General features: G+C 43.6%; 1 protein-coding gene across 3 annotated transcripts in view; it reads left to right on the top strand.

Moving 5' to 3' along the window:
* Nucleotides 1-16849, top strand: part of sncaip (synuclein, alpha interacting protein) — a 210386-nt gene that overhangs the window by 156603 nt on the left and 36934 nt on the right. For all 3 annotated transcript variants that reach the window (XM_085986770.1, XM_085986780.1, XM_085986788.1), the window contains exons 6-9: nt 1932-2045; nt 7749-7874; nt 14765-14934; nt 16427-16516. In XM_085986770.1, the coding sequence (XP_085842896.1) occupies nt 1932-2045; nt 7749-7874; nt 14765-14934; nt 16427-16516 (500 nt within the window). The remainder of the gene's footprint in view (nt 1-1931; nt 2046-7748; nt 7875-14764; nt 14935-16426; nt 16517-16849) is intronic.

Raw genomic sequence — 16849 nt, 5'->3', positions numbered from 1 at the left:
TCCATGGTTATTCTGGCTAATGAACCGAAAGTGAGGCAATGGACCCTCATTGTATCCGATTGAAATGGACTGTGCACAGTGACGTTTCACAAACTGGCTCGGTGGGCTTTAATGCACATCTTCAGTGCCTGGAGCCTGTTGCTTTTTCCTTTAAAACCTGTACAAATTCCCTTTTAAAACACACCTTAAGTATAACTTAATCCCAAAATGCTTTCTGTGAAGAAAACAATGATAAAAGAATCTGGAAGACAACAACCACCTAAGACCTGATTTTTCACTTACAGATGTGAGTCCTGTATGAATGAATTCCTGTTTGTGTAGTAGAACTGTATAATAAAAAATAAAACAAAAAATCCTTTTTGAGCCAGTTTAAGAAGTGTTCCAGTTCAACCAAAATTATTTTGATCAATATGTTCTAATTATATCCTGTTTCATTTAATACCTATGGTATTAACGTAGCCTTGAGAGAGGTTAGTTGGTTGTGATCTTCCAGTAAAAGATGTACAATAGTAACTTGAGCTGACTCTAAAATACTGGTTTTGGTGGCAGTGTTTCTTCATGTTGGAGCACCAATGACCGTGGCACACAGCTTTATGCCTTTATTCTTTGAAACAGATCTTCTAATCTCAGTCGTGCTACCTTGGGGAAGTGATAAGCAGAGGCTAGCGGGCAGAAATTTCGCAATCCTGTTACGTGCACATAAACACAATGGATAGATCTTCTATCGTCTGCTTTGTCCTGCTATTGACCCCATCCTAAATAGTGTGGATGAGCTAATTTAATTGTTCATGGTGGGTGCCTGCACCTGCAGCAGTGCCTAACCTACGGAGGAGGCAGAATTCTAGGATCGATTCCCATTTTCTTCTTTAATGATGTGGCCTTCTCTAGGCCCAGAACAGGACCTAAGCCTCCAGTCAGCAGATTGCGGTCTTGCTGGGCCTATTAATGGTACTTGGGTGTAATTCTAGGGGAAGGCTAGGAATGCCCCCTTAATGCCCCAAAGTGCTAGAGCTGCATAAGTGGGGTGGGCAGAAAAAGTGTCCCCCTTCAGAGTGAAATTTAACATTAATGTAAAAATGGGGCAGAAACCCAGAAATACAGATTCTACCCTAAAATACAGCTCCCCTGCTGGACATCCCCAGAATTTTGCTCTTCTACCTCCTGCAGTTTCTGGGCTTGGGTGTTTCCTGGCAGGGAGAGAGGAAAACATGGAAGAATCTCTGAGCTATACTTCCAGCAGCCAGTTTCATAATGAGTATAACGAGACAGTTTTGGATGAAGGGCCTTGAGCCCATTTGATCTCGTCCTCCAGAGTACAAATTCTGCAGTGTTCTCATTGCTGCATTTAGTTGTTTGTTAAATGAGTTCAGTGTTCTGGCCCTAACCACTCTTCCTGGCATCCTGCTAGCTGTTGCTCACCCTCAGTGTAAAGAAATGATACCTGGCACATGTCCTAAACTTGCTTTGAACCTATGCTCTCTTATCCTGTTGCCTTTAAATATCTCAAAGTATTAGTTTCAAATAAACTTTCTGTATCTCATTTAAGTATCTTGAATATCTCTGTTAATGACATGTATCTTTCCAAGGGTGAAGATTCTAAGCTTATCCAGTAGTTCCTAGTTTTAAAAAAAACCTCCAAAAATTCTCTCTTCCATTAGTGTGGGGTGAAGAAGGTATCTCCCTCTATTCCTTTGTCATTTTCTAGTGCACTAATACATTTGAGCCTCTCAGGCCATAAATATAATATACTGAGCATCAACAAAAGCCTAAAATCAGTTATGCTAAAGGACTTTTGCTATTGTAGCAGCACTTATATGGAAATTAATTTTATAGCTGCCACATGTGTTTAGTAACAGAGAAAAATATTGTGTATCTACAGAATGTTTAAAAGTGATGAAAGTTAATCTCTTGCTTTGGTTGTGTGACCACAGGAAGGACAGCTTGAATGCCTGCGTTGGCTGATGAGTGAGACTGAAGCCATTGCTGAGCTGAGCCCTTCAGATGGTTACCCTGCCCTTATACATTATGCAGCATGCTATGGACAGGTAAGCTGAAGGCTATCCAGGATCTCCCAAACCCACGACCTCTACCACCTAGAAGGACAAGGGCAGCAGGGGCATGGGAGCACCATCACCTCCAAGTCGCACACCATCCTGACTTGGAAATATATCGCCGATCCTTCATTGTTGCTGGGTCAAAATCCTGGAACTCCCTCACTAACAGCACTGTGGGAGTACCTTCACCACACAGACTGCAGCGGTTCAAGAGGGCGGCTCACCACCACCTTCTTGAGGGCAATTAGAGATGGACAATAAATAATGGTCTTGCCAGCGACCCCCATATCCCATGAACGAATAAAAAAAAAAAGTTTAGGATTTAATACCATTAGCAATCTTTTTATCATCAGTTGGGTTATACATATATTAAACATGAATGGATAACTATCCCAACTTTTATCTTTACTCCTACTTTTATACCCTGCAGTAGCAAAAGTTATTAATGTGTTTATGCCATAGGCAAGCATTCAGAATAAAGCTGTTGGTAGGCTTGTAAGGCAAAAAATATGAAACACAAGACAATTCGGCCTTTTGAGCCTAACCCTTTACGTAACCTCCCCATAGAGGTGAATAGCCACAGGCAAAGTTTCCAAGCTAAAATTGAAACTTCTATTGACTCCTGTATCCCCATCCCCTGCACAACAGATAAGGGAACTTGATGGCTTTTTCCCAATTGGGGAAAAATTAATCTGCAATCATAGCCATCCTACATGTACCTGCACTAATGAAGTGGCTTGCTGAACGTACCAAATTCAGTGGGGTTAGCTAAATAATTTTAAAATGCACTCTGCGTAGCTTCAGTTTTGTGCTGGAAGCAACACCAAATCGGGACCATGCACCCCTTAAAGGACTACAGCTGAATACCATCATATATGTGATGGGATTTGATAATGTACATTGTTATCAAATATATCCTTTAATGTGCAAGTAATATCATAACCATAAGTCCTTTCAAGAGTTAATCAGTGTGGCATTAACCGTTAACTTTTTTGATGAGAAGGAAAGAAATTGTTTTCATAGATTCATAGAAAGTTACAGCATGGAAAGAGGCCATTTCAGCCCATCGTGTCCTCGCTGGCCAACAAAGAGCTATCCAGCCTAATCCCACGTCCCAGCTCTTGGTCCGTAGCCCTGCAGGCTACAGCATCCCAAGTGCACATCCAAGTACTTTTTAAATGTGGTTAGAGTTCCTGCCTCTACCACCCTTTCAGGCAGTGAGTTCCAGAACCCCACAACCCTCTGGGTGAAGACATTTCCCCTCAAATCCCCTCTAAACCTTCCACCAATTACTTTAAATCTGTGCCCCCTGGCTTTTGACCCCTCCACTAAAGGGAAACAGGTCCTTTCTATCCACTTTCTTTATCTATGCCCCTCATAATTTTATACACCTCAATAAGGTCTCCCCTCAGCCTCCTCTGTTCCAAGGAAAACAAACCCAGCCTATCCCGTCTTTCCTCATAGCTAAGATTCTCTACTCCTGGCAACATCCTTGTAAATGTCCTCTGTACCCTCTCTAGTGCAATCACATCTTTCCTGTAATGTGGTGACCAAAACTGCACGCAGTACTCTAGCTGAGGCCTAACTAGTGTTTTATACAGTTGAAGCATAACCCCTCGGGGGAGAAATTGGGTGAGTAGCGCCACCTGTTAGCGCCTAAAGAGGCAGTCAGTGGCTGTAGCGCCACTGGCTGCGTCTCCCGCGATATTCAGTAGGGGCGCTAATGATGGCTTTAGGCTTTTGCGCTGCGCCGCCACCGATGACGTCATCGGTGTGCGCAGCGCCCCGTTCGCGATATTTGGTAGCGAACGCCGCAGTTGCGCCGCTCGCTACCCACGCCCGGTTCACGGGGCCTTACTGTGCCGGCAGCGGCGCAAGTTAAGGCGGAGGTGCGGGGCGGCCGCTTTTTCGGCGGCCGCTTGCCAGCACCTCCGTCCCCAGCCTCCTAACCTCCCCCCCGCGGCATTGCTGGCTGTTTCCCGAGAGCCCGGCACTTCTCCTTGGTGCCGGGCTCATTTGCCGGCACTCGCGATCGGGGATCGCGCTGTTGCAGGCACCTTCCCCTTAACATTGGGAGGAAGGCCTGCAGTATCGCAGCGTGCACACGCTGCGGCACGTTGCGCTGCGATAATCAGTTTCAGCGCCCTAAGAGGGACGCGGAGCGCCTCGAGCCCCGCCCCGTGTCCCTCGAGCGGCACTGAAACTGAATTTCTGGCGATCGGAATTACTCCGATCGCTGCGCTAAATCCTGCACTCAGGCGACTTTTGCGCCACTTTGGCGCCCCAACCCAATTTCTAGGCCCTCATCTCTTGTATTCTATGCCACGGCTAACAAAGGCAAGCATTCCATATGCCTTCTTAACCACCTTATCTACTTGGCCTGCAACCTTCAGGTATCTGTTTACATGCACACCAAGGTCCCTTTATTCCTCTGCACTACTCAGTGTCCTACCATTTAATGTGTATTCCCTTTCCTTGTTAGCCCTCCCCAAATGCATTACCTCACACTTTCTTATTGATTACAAAACTGAATATGCAAATGCAACACAGTTCAAATGAAATAATCTGCATATGTCCACATTAACCATGCCTTGAGTATTTTAAAGATCTGCATTGTGTCCCTTCTCTCATCTTTACTCCAATGGAAGCATTTTAAATTCTGTTAGCACCGCTCATGCTGTTTGAAGACCCAGAAAGTTCTCTTCTGAGTCCTTTCCAATATTCTTTCATGGCTATTGTTGCCACAATTGCACATAATTTTCAAAATGTAGCCTGACAAATTATAAAATGTTAAAATAAACCATTTCAAATTATAATTAAATGTCCACAAGATGCAGCTCAGTAATTGACTAGTTTTATTGATAACCGCTTTGCATCACGTGGATGTTTGAAGCGAATGGTCAGCAGTCACACCCAAAACCTTTTTTATTTATTTCGTAATGAAGTATCTGGCTCATGTTTTCTGTTTCAATTTGCATTATCTTATGTCATATTAATTCTACCTGCTTATTTTTTTTTTTTCAGTTCATATTACAGTAAATGCTTTTGTTCTTCCTTGCAATTGACCAATAGTTCAGAATCCTCAGAAAATTTGACAGTATTACTAGTGGTAGCTTCTTCAAATTGTTCAAAATTTTACAAATAACTAGGGATCCAGGACAGACCACTGTGGAAGCCCACAAGCAACTGCTTTTCAAATGGGGTCTTGTTTTCAATTATCAAGTAAAATTTCAACCTATCTGGTTAGTTTAACACTAATTCTAGACTTCTTGGGAGGAATTTTCCAGGTTTTTTCCAGGTTATCGGTGGTGGGTCGGGTGGGAAAGTATTTTTCTGACATTGGGTCGGGAACCTGCCGCCACGCTTCGTTCCCATTGTCAGGTCTGTCAGCGCTGAGCAGATCATTAACCGGCTTTTTTAACTTCCCTTTTCACTTTAACTTCATGGCCACGAGAACCACGCTGTTCGGGGATCACGGCTGTCAACCTGAGGCAGGAGTTCAGTGGCCATTGCTGCAGCTGATTCCTTGACCGCTTCAAATGTACAGTAATAGCTCCCACCTGACAGATCATCACTTTCCTCAGCCACAAGCTGTTTCTAAGTCCATTTCCAGCACAGATTCTTCAGGCTTTCCACTCTCCATCCAGTATCACCTCTTTGGAAGACCTCTCTCACCATTGGCAGAATGCTTCTGTCATCTGTACTTCACCTGCCATCTATTCCATCAACATATACTCTCGCACCTTGGTCCTCCGAATCCGACCACGACCAACCCCAACACCAGCAGCACCAACAACAACACCAACCTTCTCCGCAATATCCTGATGCTGCACAGGACAGAGGGCAGCAGGACCCGAGCACATTGCTGCCTGGGAGGCCAGGGATGGCCTCATCATGGCCAGATTTACTTCGCTTGACGCTGTACACCCTGGCTGCCACATGATATGCCAGGTTGGCACCACCTCACACCAACACGATAAAGCATCCCTACAATGTCCAAGCCATTCCTTTCACACTCGCCACCATTGCGGGGTGTACCATTATGTCTCACCATTCACTGCAACTCACCAAGCCACTTCCAAAGGTACACACAAATCTGTCCATAAACGCAAAGTGTTGAAAATAAAGGTTTCAATGTTTGACAGCACATTAGCAGAAACTTCACATGAACATTGGATAAAACACCCAAGTGGCTACCCTTGTGTGTTGTCAGTTGGTATGATTGCACTAGAATGAGGGTGAGTGTGAAGGGTGGCTCGTAAGATAGGGATGTGATAATGTAGATAGAGAGGGATGGGTGGAGGTGCAGGGTAAGTTGGTGTGAGTAAGGATGTGCATGAGTAGGGTAGGGAAGGCAGAGTGATGGGGATGTGAGGAGAGCCACAGCAGGATGAAGGTGATTATGGCTTTGTACTAACGTTTCGTGATCTAATGAGATAATTGAAAGGTTTGCACCACTGCAGCCTGGTCCTCCTGACGACATCCCTGCTTGTGTCCTCCTGTGCAATGTGCAATCAGGCTGTGTTGGTTTCTTGGGAAGGGGTCGTCCACCCATCGGACTGCATTGCTCTGACTCCCTGAATAAGTATATGGGAAGGAGTCATGGGAGAACCTGAGTGCAGCCCTGCACCTCTGTGCAGTGATTGTCAGTGTTTTCAGTGCTGTAGAACACTGACAGCACAAATGTCAAAATAAAGTTGGCCATGGTCCCTTTAAGGAAACTGGCTGCTGATGCATCATGAAATGACGTCCCCAGACCCGCTTCCTCTAATTGGCCCAGGAAACGCGCTGGGCAGACTTAACAAGCCCTATCAACGGAAAGTCATTTCAGAGAATGGGATGGAGCCAGCAGCAGGGTCGGGACCCGCCACCGACATCGTCCGCCACGGATCCACCTAGGTAAGTAAAATCTCGGCCCTTTATCTTTTAGCAAGTCACAGATCTAGAAATGCATGAAAGTAATCAAAACTGCCTATTTCCAGTTTCATAACATCCATCGCTTCTGTTACTACCGCACACCCAGTGCTGCTGAACTTCACCAGTGCTCTACCTGCCAGACTCTTGAGCTCCATACTATGCAAAACTTCCACTTGCCCAAACCTCCGCCTCTTGCATCTTCTCCCATACCGAGCTCTGTTTACCAATGAACCTTTACCAAGTCCTCCAACTTCGATCGACTTCCCATTCCCTAAGTTGCCTTACATTTTCATCTATGAAAATAAACGTTGCTACTTAAGGTTATTGGTTCTTTTTTGATATTCAGCAAGCTGAAAACTATATTTGCACATGTCATGAACCAAAGCTAGACTTAATTGCATTTATTAATAGCTTTCTCATCAGACGCAAGTTGAGTCTTTAAAAATTATATGATGCAAACTTTTCAAATATGATTACTGAAGTCCTTAATTATTGGCACCCCTAAGCTGCCCAAACACTAGGTTTTTGTGCTGTTCCAGTGGTTTTGCAGTATAATTTAACATGTATTTTACATCAACTTAGTATACTAATACTGTGTCAGAATTTCATTTTGAAGATTAAGCCATTCAGTATACATTGATTCACATTTTATGTCTATGGAAAATGTGCTATTTTGACTGCTGAAATATTTGGTATTCTTCAGGGGTGGCTGTGGTATTGTGGTTACTGGCATTTCTAACTTGTCTTCCAAAATTGCTGAAATGGTCTTTTTCCTAGGAAAAAGTTCTTCTGTGGCTTCTACAATATATGCAGGAACAAGGAATATCTTTAGATGAGGTTGATCAATATGGAAACACTGCAGCTCATGTTGCTACCCAACATGGCCATCTGAGTTGCCTTCAGGTATGGTTCACTGATTTATAATAAGCACGGTTTTGCCAGAGTTTGAGTAATATACGCACATTTTCCATGCATTATTTTGTTTACTTGTAGCTTGCAGTGAAGAATTTGAAGAGTGGGTGTCACAGTGAATTAGAATGCAGCCCTTTCACCTTAGGACCTTGGGTTTGAATCATTCCAGATTAATGACATAAAAATCTCTTTCTGCCAGCTGTAAGTGCCCAACATTAAATGAGTTTGGGTAGTTTCAACACAATACCCTGTGGCTTCTGACCTACAGCATAAAATTGCTCAGAATCAAGCCCAAATTGGCATTAAATTGACCATTTCACAGGATGTGGGAAATGAAGCTGTTACACTGCTGCCCATATCCTAACTCTCATTCACCCATCAGCCCCATGCTCACTGACCTACATTGCCTCCCGATCCACCAACACCTTGATTTTTAAATTCTCATCCTCGTATTCAAATTCACCCATGGCCTCACCCCTCCCTAATTCTCTAACCTCCTGCAACCCTCTGAGAACTCCGTATTGCTCCAATTCTGGCCTCTTGTGGACTCTACCCTTCTTTTGCCCGGCCATGCCTTCAACTGTTCAGGCCCTAACCTTTGGAATTACCTTGCTAAACCTTCCCGACTCTTCACCTCTCTGACTTTAAGACGCTCATTAAAACCTACCTCTTTGACCAAGCTGTTGGTCACCTGTCATAATGTAGTCTCCTTTGGCTCAGTGTAAATTTTTGTTTGATTATGCTCCTGTGAAGCACGTTGGGACGTTTCGTTATGTTAATGGCGCTATGTAAATGCAAGTTGTTCTGTATAGCTTGCTTTTCTGTGGTTAGGCTTCAGGTACATGGGAAAGATTGGCACTATGTCTTAGAAAATCATAAACCTGCCTGTAAACCCATTCTGTTTAATCGTTTCATTAGAATATTTCACAGAGAAAATCTTCCCCCATTTTTGGGATAGAGTGGAGGGCATATTACTGTGCATCTAGCCCTGCTGTACCCGATGTGGAAGTGTTTGTTCCTGACACTTGAAGGCTGATTTTAACTTGCTCTGCCTGGTGTAAACAGGGTGTTAGCAGCCGAAAAGTGGTGACAGGTTGTTTACTATTCAGTTTACACTGGCGCACTAGCCATCTTGGGTAGGATCTGGAGTTGGGTGGTCAAAGTGCCTACCTGTTTCAGTTGGGAGGTCACTTGTAATATGTAAATCAGGGTCGTATGATGTATATAGGATCCCAATTGCAATTTTTTGGTACAAGTGGGTGAAGCGTGTGTCATGCACGCCCTGGCAATTTGTATCAGGCATTGAGTGGCCTAGCCAGTGATCCTTAAAGGGAACGCTGGAGGCTGCACAGAAAACGACCCAGGAAATGTTTTGTTTTTGTGTGGCCAGGTGGATCCCCACCCCCGGCTCTCACCGTCAGCAGGCTCAGTGCGGGAGCCGTATGTTTTCCTGCCCTCCCACAATAGACGAGCTGCAGCAGAGTGCCTGATTAGTGCCCCGAGTTCACCAGTGGCATGTAAATGAGGCCTGGGCTTCAAAATGGCTTGGGCCTCACGACCGCAATAACGGGCGGGCAATGGACATACTCCTTCCATCGCCCACCCGTTATCCACCTCAAGTTAAAATCGAGACACTGGCGTTCAAATTGACATGTTCCATTTCCCAGCTTTGATGCCCCTCATCTTGCTGAGTACAAAAATCAACAGAGGTATATATTTTTCACAATACAAATAGTCCAGTGTAGCATCTCCAAGGGAAATTAGGGATAGCATAAGATCCAAGGAGAGGACATATAAATTGGCTAGAAAAATCAATAATCCTGAGGATTGGGAGCAGTTTAGGAGTCAACAAAGGAGGACAAAGGGATTAAGTAAGAAAGGGAAAATAGAATATGAGAGTAAGCTATCAGGGAACATAAAAACTGACTGTAAAAGCTTTTATAGATATGTGAAGAGAAAAAGATTGGTGAAGTCAAGCATAGGTCCCTTACAGTCAGAATCAGGGGAATTTATAATGGGAAACAAAGAAATGGCAGACCAACTAAATACATACTTTGGTTCTGTCTTCACAAAGGAGGACACAAATAACCTCCCAGAGATGCCGGGGAACATAGGGCCTGATGAAAGAGAGGAACTGAAAGAAATCAGTATTTGTAGGAAAATGGTGTTAGGAAAATTGATGGGACTGAAGGCCGATAAATCCCCAGGGCCTGATGGTCTACATCCCAGGGTACTTAAGGAAGTGGCCCTAGAGATAGTAGATGCATTACTGGTCATCTTCCAGAACTCGATAGACTCTGGAACGGTACCCATGGATTGGAGGGTAGCTAATGTTACCCCACTATTCAAAAAAGGTGGTAGAGAAAAAGCAGGGAATTATAGACTGGTAAGCCTGACATCGGTAGTGGGGAAAATGCTAGAGTCTATTATAAAAGATGAAATAGCAGAGCACTTGGAAAGCAGTGACAGGATCGGACAAAGTCAACATGGATTTACAAAAGGTAAATCATGCTTGACTAATCTACTGGACTTTTTTGAGGATGTAACTGGTAAAATAGATAAGGGAGAACCAGTGGATGTGGTGTATTTGGACTTTCAGAAGGCTTCCGATAAGGTCCCACTTAAGAGATTAGTGTGCAAAATTAATGCACATGGGATTGGGGGCAAGGTATTGACTTGGATAGAGAACTGGTTGGCGGACAGAAAGCAAAGAGTTGGAATAAACGGGTCGTTTTCCGAGTGGCAGGCAGTGACTAGTGGGGTACCGCAAGGATCGGTCCTAGGACCCCAGCTGTTCACTATATATTAATGATCTGGACGAGGGAATTGGATGTAATATCTCCAAATTTGCAGACGACACAAAGCTGGGTGGGAGGGTAAGCTGCGAGGAGGATGTCGGGAAACTCCAGTGCGATTTGGACAGGTTGGGTGATTGGGCAGAAACATGGCAAATGCACTATAATGTGGATAAATGTGAGGTTATCAACTTTGGTGGCAAAAACAGGAAGGCAGATTATTATTTGAATGGCAATAGATTGGGAGAAGGGGAAGTGCAAAGAGACCTGGGTGTCCTTGTGCACCAGTCGCTGAAGGTAAGCATGCAGGTGCAGCAGGCGGTTAAGAAGGCAAATGGTATGTTGGCCTTCGTAGCAAGAGGGTTCGAGTACAGGAACAAGGTTGTCTTGCTACAGTTGTACAGAGCCTTGGTGAGACCGCACCTTGAGTATTGTGTGCAGTTTTGGTCACCTTACCTGAGGAAGGACATTCTTGCCATGGAGGGAGTGCAGCGAAGATTCACCAGGCTGATACCTGGGATGGCAGGAATGACGTATGAGTTGAGATTGTGTCGATTGGGCTTATACTCACTGGAGTTTAGAAGATTGAGAGGGGATCTCATCGAAACCTATAAAATTCTGTCAGGTCTGGACAGACTAGATGCAGGAAGGATGTTTCTGATGGCCGGGGAGTCCAGAACCAGGGGTCATAGTCTAAGGATAACGGGTAAGCCATTTAGGACTGAAATGAGGAGGAATTTCTTCACCCAGAGAGTGGTGAACCTGTGGAATTCTCTGCCACAGAGGGCAGTGGACGCCAGTTCATTAAATATATTCAAGAAAGAGTTGGATATATTTCTTGAGGCTAAAGGGATCAAGGGATATCACGGAGACATGGTTGAGGGAGGGGCAAGACTGGCAGCTCAATATTCCGGGGTACAGAATCTTTAGGCGAGACAGAGGGGGAGGTATAAGAGGAGGGGGTGTCGCAATATTAATTAAGGAGTCAATTACTGCAGTAAGGAGGGATGATATATTAGCAGGGTCCTCTAATGAGGCCATATGGGTGGAGCTTAAAAACAAAAAGGGGGCAAGCACTTTGCTGGGAGTGTACTATAGGCCTCCAAACAGTCAGGGGGAGATAGAGGAACAGATATGTAGGCAAATCTCAGAGAAATGTGCAAATAATAGGGTAATAATAATGGGGGATTTCAACTTCCCCAATATTAACTGGGATAGTCAAAGTGTGAAAGGCTCAGAGGGTGTAGAATTCTTAATGTGCATCCAGGAGAGCTTTTTGAGCCAGCATGTAGAAAGTCCTACAAGAGAGGGGGCGGTAGTGGACCTAATTCTAGGGAATGTGGCCGGCCAAGTGGAAAAAGTGCTAGTAGGTGAGCACTTTGGTGATAGTGACCATAATATGGTAAGATTTAAGGTGGTCATGGAAAAGGACAGGGATGGGCCGGAAATAAAGGTTCTAAATTGGGGGAAGGCCGATTTTAATAGGATAAGGCAGGATCTGGCCAAAATGGACTGGGATCAGCTACTTGTAGGAAAATCCGCATCGGAGCAATGGGAGGCTTTCAGAAGGGAGATTGAGATCATACAATGGCAACATGTTCCCGTAAAGGTCAAGGGTGGTTCCAAAAACCACAGGGAACCTTGGATGTCAGGGGATATACGAGAATGGATTAGGAAAAAAAGGAGGGCTTTTGGTAGATACAAAAGGCTAAAGACGGAGGAAGCCCTAGAGGAGTACAAAAAGTGCAGGGGGATACTTAAAAAAGAAATTAGGAGATCAAGGAGGGGCCATGAAATAACACTGGCGAGCAAAATAAAGGAAAATCCGAAGATGTTTTATAAGTATATTAAGGGTAAGAGGATAACTAGGGAAAAAATAGGGCCCATTAGGGACAAAAGTGGCAATCTGTGTGTGGAGCCGGAAGATGTAGGAGGGGTTCTAAATGAATTTTTTGCATCTGTTTTCACTATGGAGAAGGACGATGTAGACATAGAAATAGGGCGGGGGGACTGTGATATGCTCGAACATATTAACATCGAGAGGGAGGAGGTATTGGCGGTTTTAGCTGGTCTAAAAATGGATAAATCCCCAGGCCCGGATGAAATGTATCCCAGGCTGCTGTGTGAGGCAAAGGAGGAGATTGCGGGGGCTCTAACACATATATTCAGGACCTCTCTGGCCACAGGGGATGTGCCAGAGGACTGGAGAACCGCTAATGTAGTACCATTATTCAAGAAGGGTAGTAGGGAAAAACCGGGGAACTACAGGCCAGCGAGCCTAACATCAGTGGTAGGAAAATTATTGGAAAAAATCCTGAGGGACAAAATTTGTCTCCACTTGGAGAGGCAAGGATTAATCAGGGATAGTCAACATGGCTTTGGCAAGGGAAGATCATGTCTGACTAATTTGATTGAATTTTTTGAGGGGGTGACTAGGTGTGTGGATGAGGGTAACGCAGTGGATGTGGTATACATGGATTTCAGTAAGGCCTTCGATAAAGTCCCGCACAGGAGACCGGTCAAGAAGGTAAGAGCCCATGGAATCCAGGGTGCCTTGGCACATTGGATACAAAACTGGCTTAGTGGCAGAAGGCAGAGGGTGATGGTCGAAGGTTGTTTTTGTGACTGGAAGCCTGTGGCCAGTGGGGTACCACAGGGATCGGTGCTGGGTCCCTTGCTGTTTGTGGTCTACATTAATGACTTGGATATGAATGTAAAGGGTATGATCAGTAAGTTCGCGGATGATACAAAAATTGGTAGGGTGGTAAATAGCGAGGAGGGTAGCCTCAGTCTGCAGGACGATATAGATGGGTTGGTCAGATGGGCGGAACAGTGGCAAATGGAATTTAACCCGGAAAAGTGCGAGGTGATGCACTTTGGGGGGACTAACAAGGCAAAGGAATACACAATGAATGGAAAGACCCTAGGCAAGACGGAGGGTCAGAGGGATCTGGGTGTGCAAGTACACAGATCCCTGAAGGCGGCGGAACAGGTGGATAAGGTGGTAAAAAAGGCATATGGGATACTTGCCTTCATTAGCCGAGGCATTGAATATAAGAGCAAGGAGGTTATGATGGAGCTGTATAAAACACTGGTTAGGCCACAGCTGGAATACTGTGTGCAGTTCTGGTCGCCACACTACAGGAAGGATGTGATCGCGTTAGAGAGGGTGCAGAGGAGGTTCACCACGATGTTACCAGGGCTGGAGCGCTTCAGCTATGAAGAGAGACTGGGCAGATTGGGTTTGTTTTCCTTGGAGCAGAGGAGGCTGAGGGGGGACATGATTGAGGTGTACAAAATTATGAGGGGCATAGATAGGATGGATGCTGAGGAGCTTTTTCCCTTAGTAGAGGGGTCAATAACTAGGGGGCATAGATTCAAGGTAAAGGGCGGGAGGTTTAGAGGGGATTTGAGAGAGAACTTTTTCACCCAGAGGGTGGTTGGAGTCTGGAACTCACTGCCTGAAAGGGTTGTGGAGGCAGAAACCCTCAACATTTAAGAAGCATTTGGATGTGCACTTGAAATGCCATAGCATACAAGGCTACGGGCCAAATGCTGGAATATGGGATTAGATTAGACAGGGCTTGATGGCCGGCGCGGACACGATGGGCCGAAGGGCCTCTATCCGCGCTGTATTACTCTATGACTCTATGATATGGGGAAAAGGCAGGTACAGGGTACTGAATTTGGATGATCAGCCATGATCACATTGAATGGTGGAGCAGGCTCGAAGGGCCGAATGGCCTACTCCTGCTCCTATCTTCTATGTTTCTATGTTTACCAGTCATATCATTAATGTTTCTATGTATTACAAACAAAAAAAGACACAAATGGACAGAATCAGAAATCTGAAAATCACATCTATTTTGTGTATCAACTTTTTTTTAAAAAGGTGTTTCTAAGTTGTATTTGATAAGTTGAAATGATTAAAACCTATAAATGATAATGGATCTTTTTATTCCTTGTCTGTTTTTTATCCGTCTTTCTTCAGTATATTGATTACAAACAGACGCTTAAATGACAGTTGGTGTTCAAACTTGGACTGTTTACTCTGCTTTTGATTTTTATTTACATTTGCTTTCTTAGACCTTAGTCGAATATGGAGCAAATGTGACAATACAGAATCAAGATGGAGAGAAACCTTCCCAGAGTGCAGAACGGCATGGACACACCACTTGTTCACGTTACCTGGTGGTTGTGGAAACATGCATGTCTCTAGCATCACAAGTGGTGAAGTTAACAAAACAATTGAAAGAGTAAGTCACAGCGCTATAAAAAAGATAAATATAGAAATATATATATTTTTTTTTAAAAGTACAGCATATATTCAGTGAATCACCTACATGGTAGGATATATATTCAGCAGTAAAAAATGGTATCCTCAATGTAGAATAAAAACAAAATGTTGGAAGGTTGCCTGACTTGCTGAGTATTTCCAACATATTTTGTTTTTATTTTGGATATCCTGCATCCGCAGTATTTAGCTTTTATACTCAATTTAGAGTTTCTTCAATACCAAAATAACAGATTTTAAGTAGACTTGGGGCTATATAGTCGTCTTAGTTTGGTTTCCTTTAATTCTGTATGTTATAGATTCTAAATTTGTAAATTATTTGTTTCTACTTTGCTGCAGCAAACTGACATATAGAAAATGCCAATAAAATCAGTATAAAGTTATGCCTGTCTGAAATGTAGGTAAAGCATTGTCTATTGCTTACATTTTGGTTAGTACTTGCATAATTGCATGCAAGTTGGTGTAGTACTTGATGCAAAAAGACTACTGAGCACTTGGTTTGAGTATAAAGCAAGGCTTTAATCAACTGTTTCAAAACCATGAGATTTCTAATTACATCACTAGTTCCTGGTAACAAAAACATCCTGAGCAAGCTGGGCCCACGCGAGAATATTTATACTCCTTGGATGGCGCCAGCAGCTAGCTGCCCAGTGTTACTTCATGAGTCATGATAAGATTCATGACATCACTATTACATGGGTATCTGTAACACTAAATATAAAGCAACTTTGTTTCTTGGGTAGCACGGTGATAAATACCTGGTAAAATTAGAGTTAGTTATTTGTCATTCTAACAGTAGTCTGAGGTAATATGTTTCTTTTAATTTAAATTTAGCTGACATATGCAACACCTTAGGCCTACAATAATGTGTAATCAATGTTTGGTGCATCAAAATTTGAAAGGGGAAGAATTCATTATTTGCTAGTCTTGAATATTGCCACTAATATTGTCAAGCTATTGTAAAGCTGACACGTCCTTCAGGGGTTGTAATTAATCTGTATAGAAGTTCTGTGTAGTTTCTGTGGGAGATGGTCACTACATTTATGGTTGCTGCACCTGTCTGAAATGCTTGGCAAATGAGGAATAACTGTTTCACCCCAGAGTGTACTGCTCTTCATTGCAGGCTCATCTTGTGTGGTGGGCCAACTTAGACCATACACGTACAGAAATCCTGAAGTTTTACAGTGCCAGATGTGAGCATGTTTGCAGCTTTTGCCTGATGTGTACTGAATTTTCATATACATTAAAAAAAAAATGATACAGCAGGATGTGGGGCAGATACCATCTGGAAATAGAGATTTTTCATATGCACATCTGTATTCATTATAATGCAGAAACCATTCATTATTTGTACTTTATTCTGCTGTAAAGAAAATCTTTATTCAAATAAGTATAATTTGACAGCAAAGACACACTTGCATTGTGTGTTTATGTGTCTGCGTCTCTCCGCACAGGCAAACAGCAGAGCGGGTCAGCTTGCAAAACCAACTTCAGCATTTCCTACAAGACCAGACAATAGAAGGATCAGAACCTCAATCTCCTAGGTACCTAAAATGTGTTTATATATGAAATTGCTATTTTTTAAAAATTCTAATGTTTCTGTATTTTACACGCTACTGTATATTTAAATACTGGGACATAGCCAACACTCCATGATTAATAACAGAATTAGACATTGATATTTAATTGAACCCCTTGGCACCCAATGAACCGTAAGAATAATATCCCCGAGTGGTTTGAGGAGGGTTTAAACTAAACTGGCAGGGTTGGTGGGCACCAGCATATAGAAGTAGAAAAGAGGAATAATGTGCATAAAGGAGGGTGCGTGTTGGATAGTACTAGAGAAGGAAGTAGTACCATATTAGATAGGAGCAGAC

The sequence above is a fragment of the Somniosus microcephalus genome, chromosome 1 (genome assembly GCF_052327205.1).
Source record: "Somniosus microcephalus isolate GS21.2 chromosome 1, FLI_Smic_1.0, whole genome shotgun sequence".
Taxonomy (NCBI): domain Eukaryota; kingdom Metazoa; phylum Chordata; class Chondrichthyes; order Squaliformes; family Somniosidae; genus Somniosus; species Somniosus microcephalus.
This window is presented reverse-complemented; position numbering and strand designations above follow the sequence as displayed.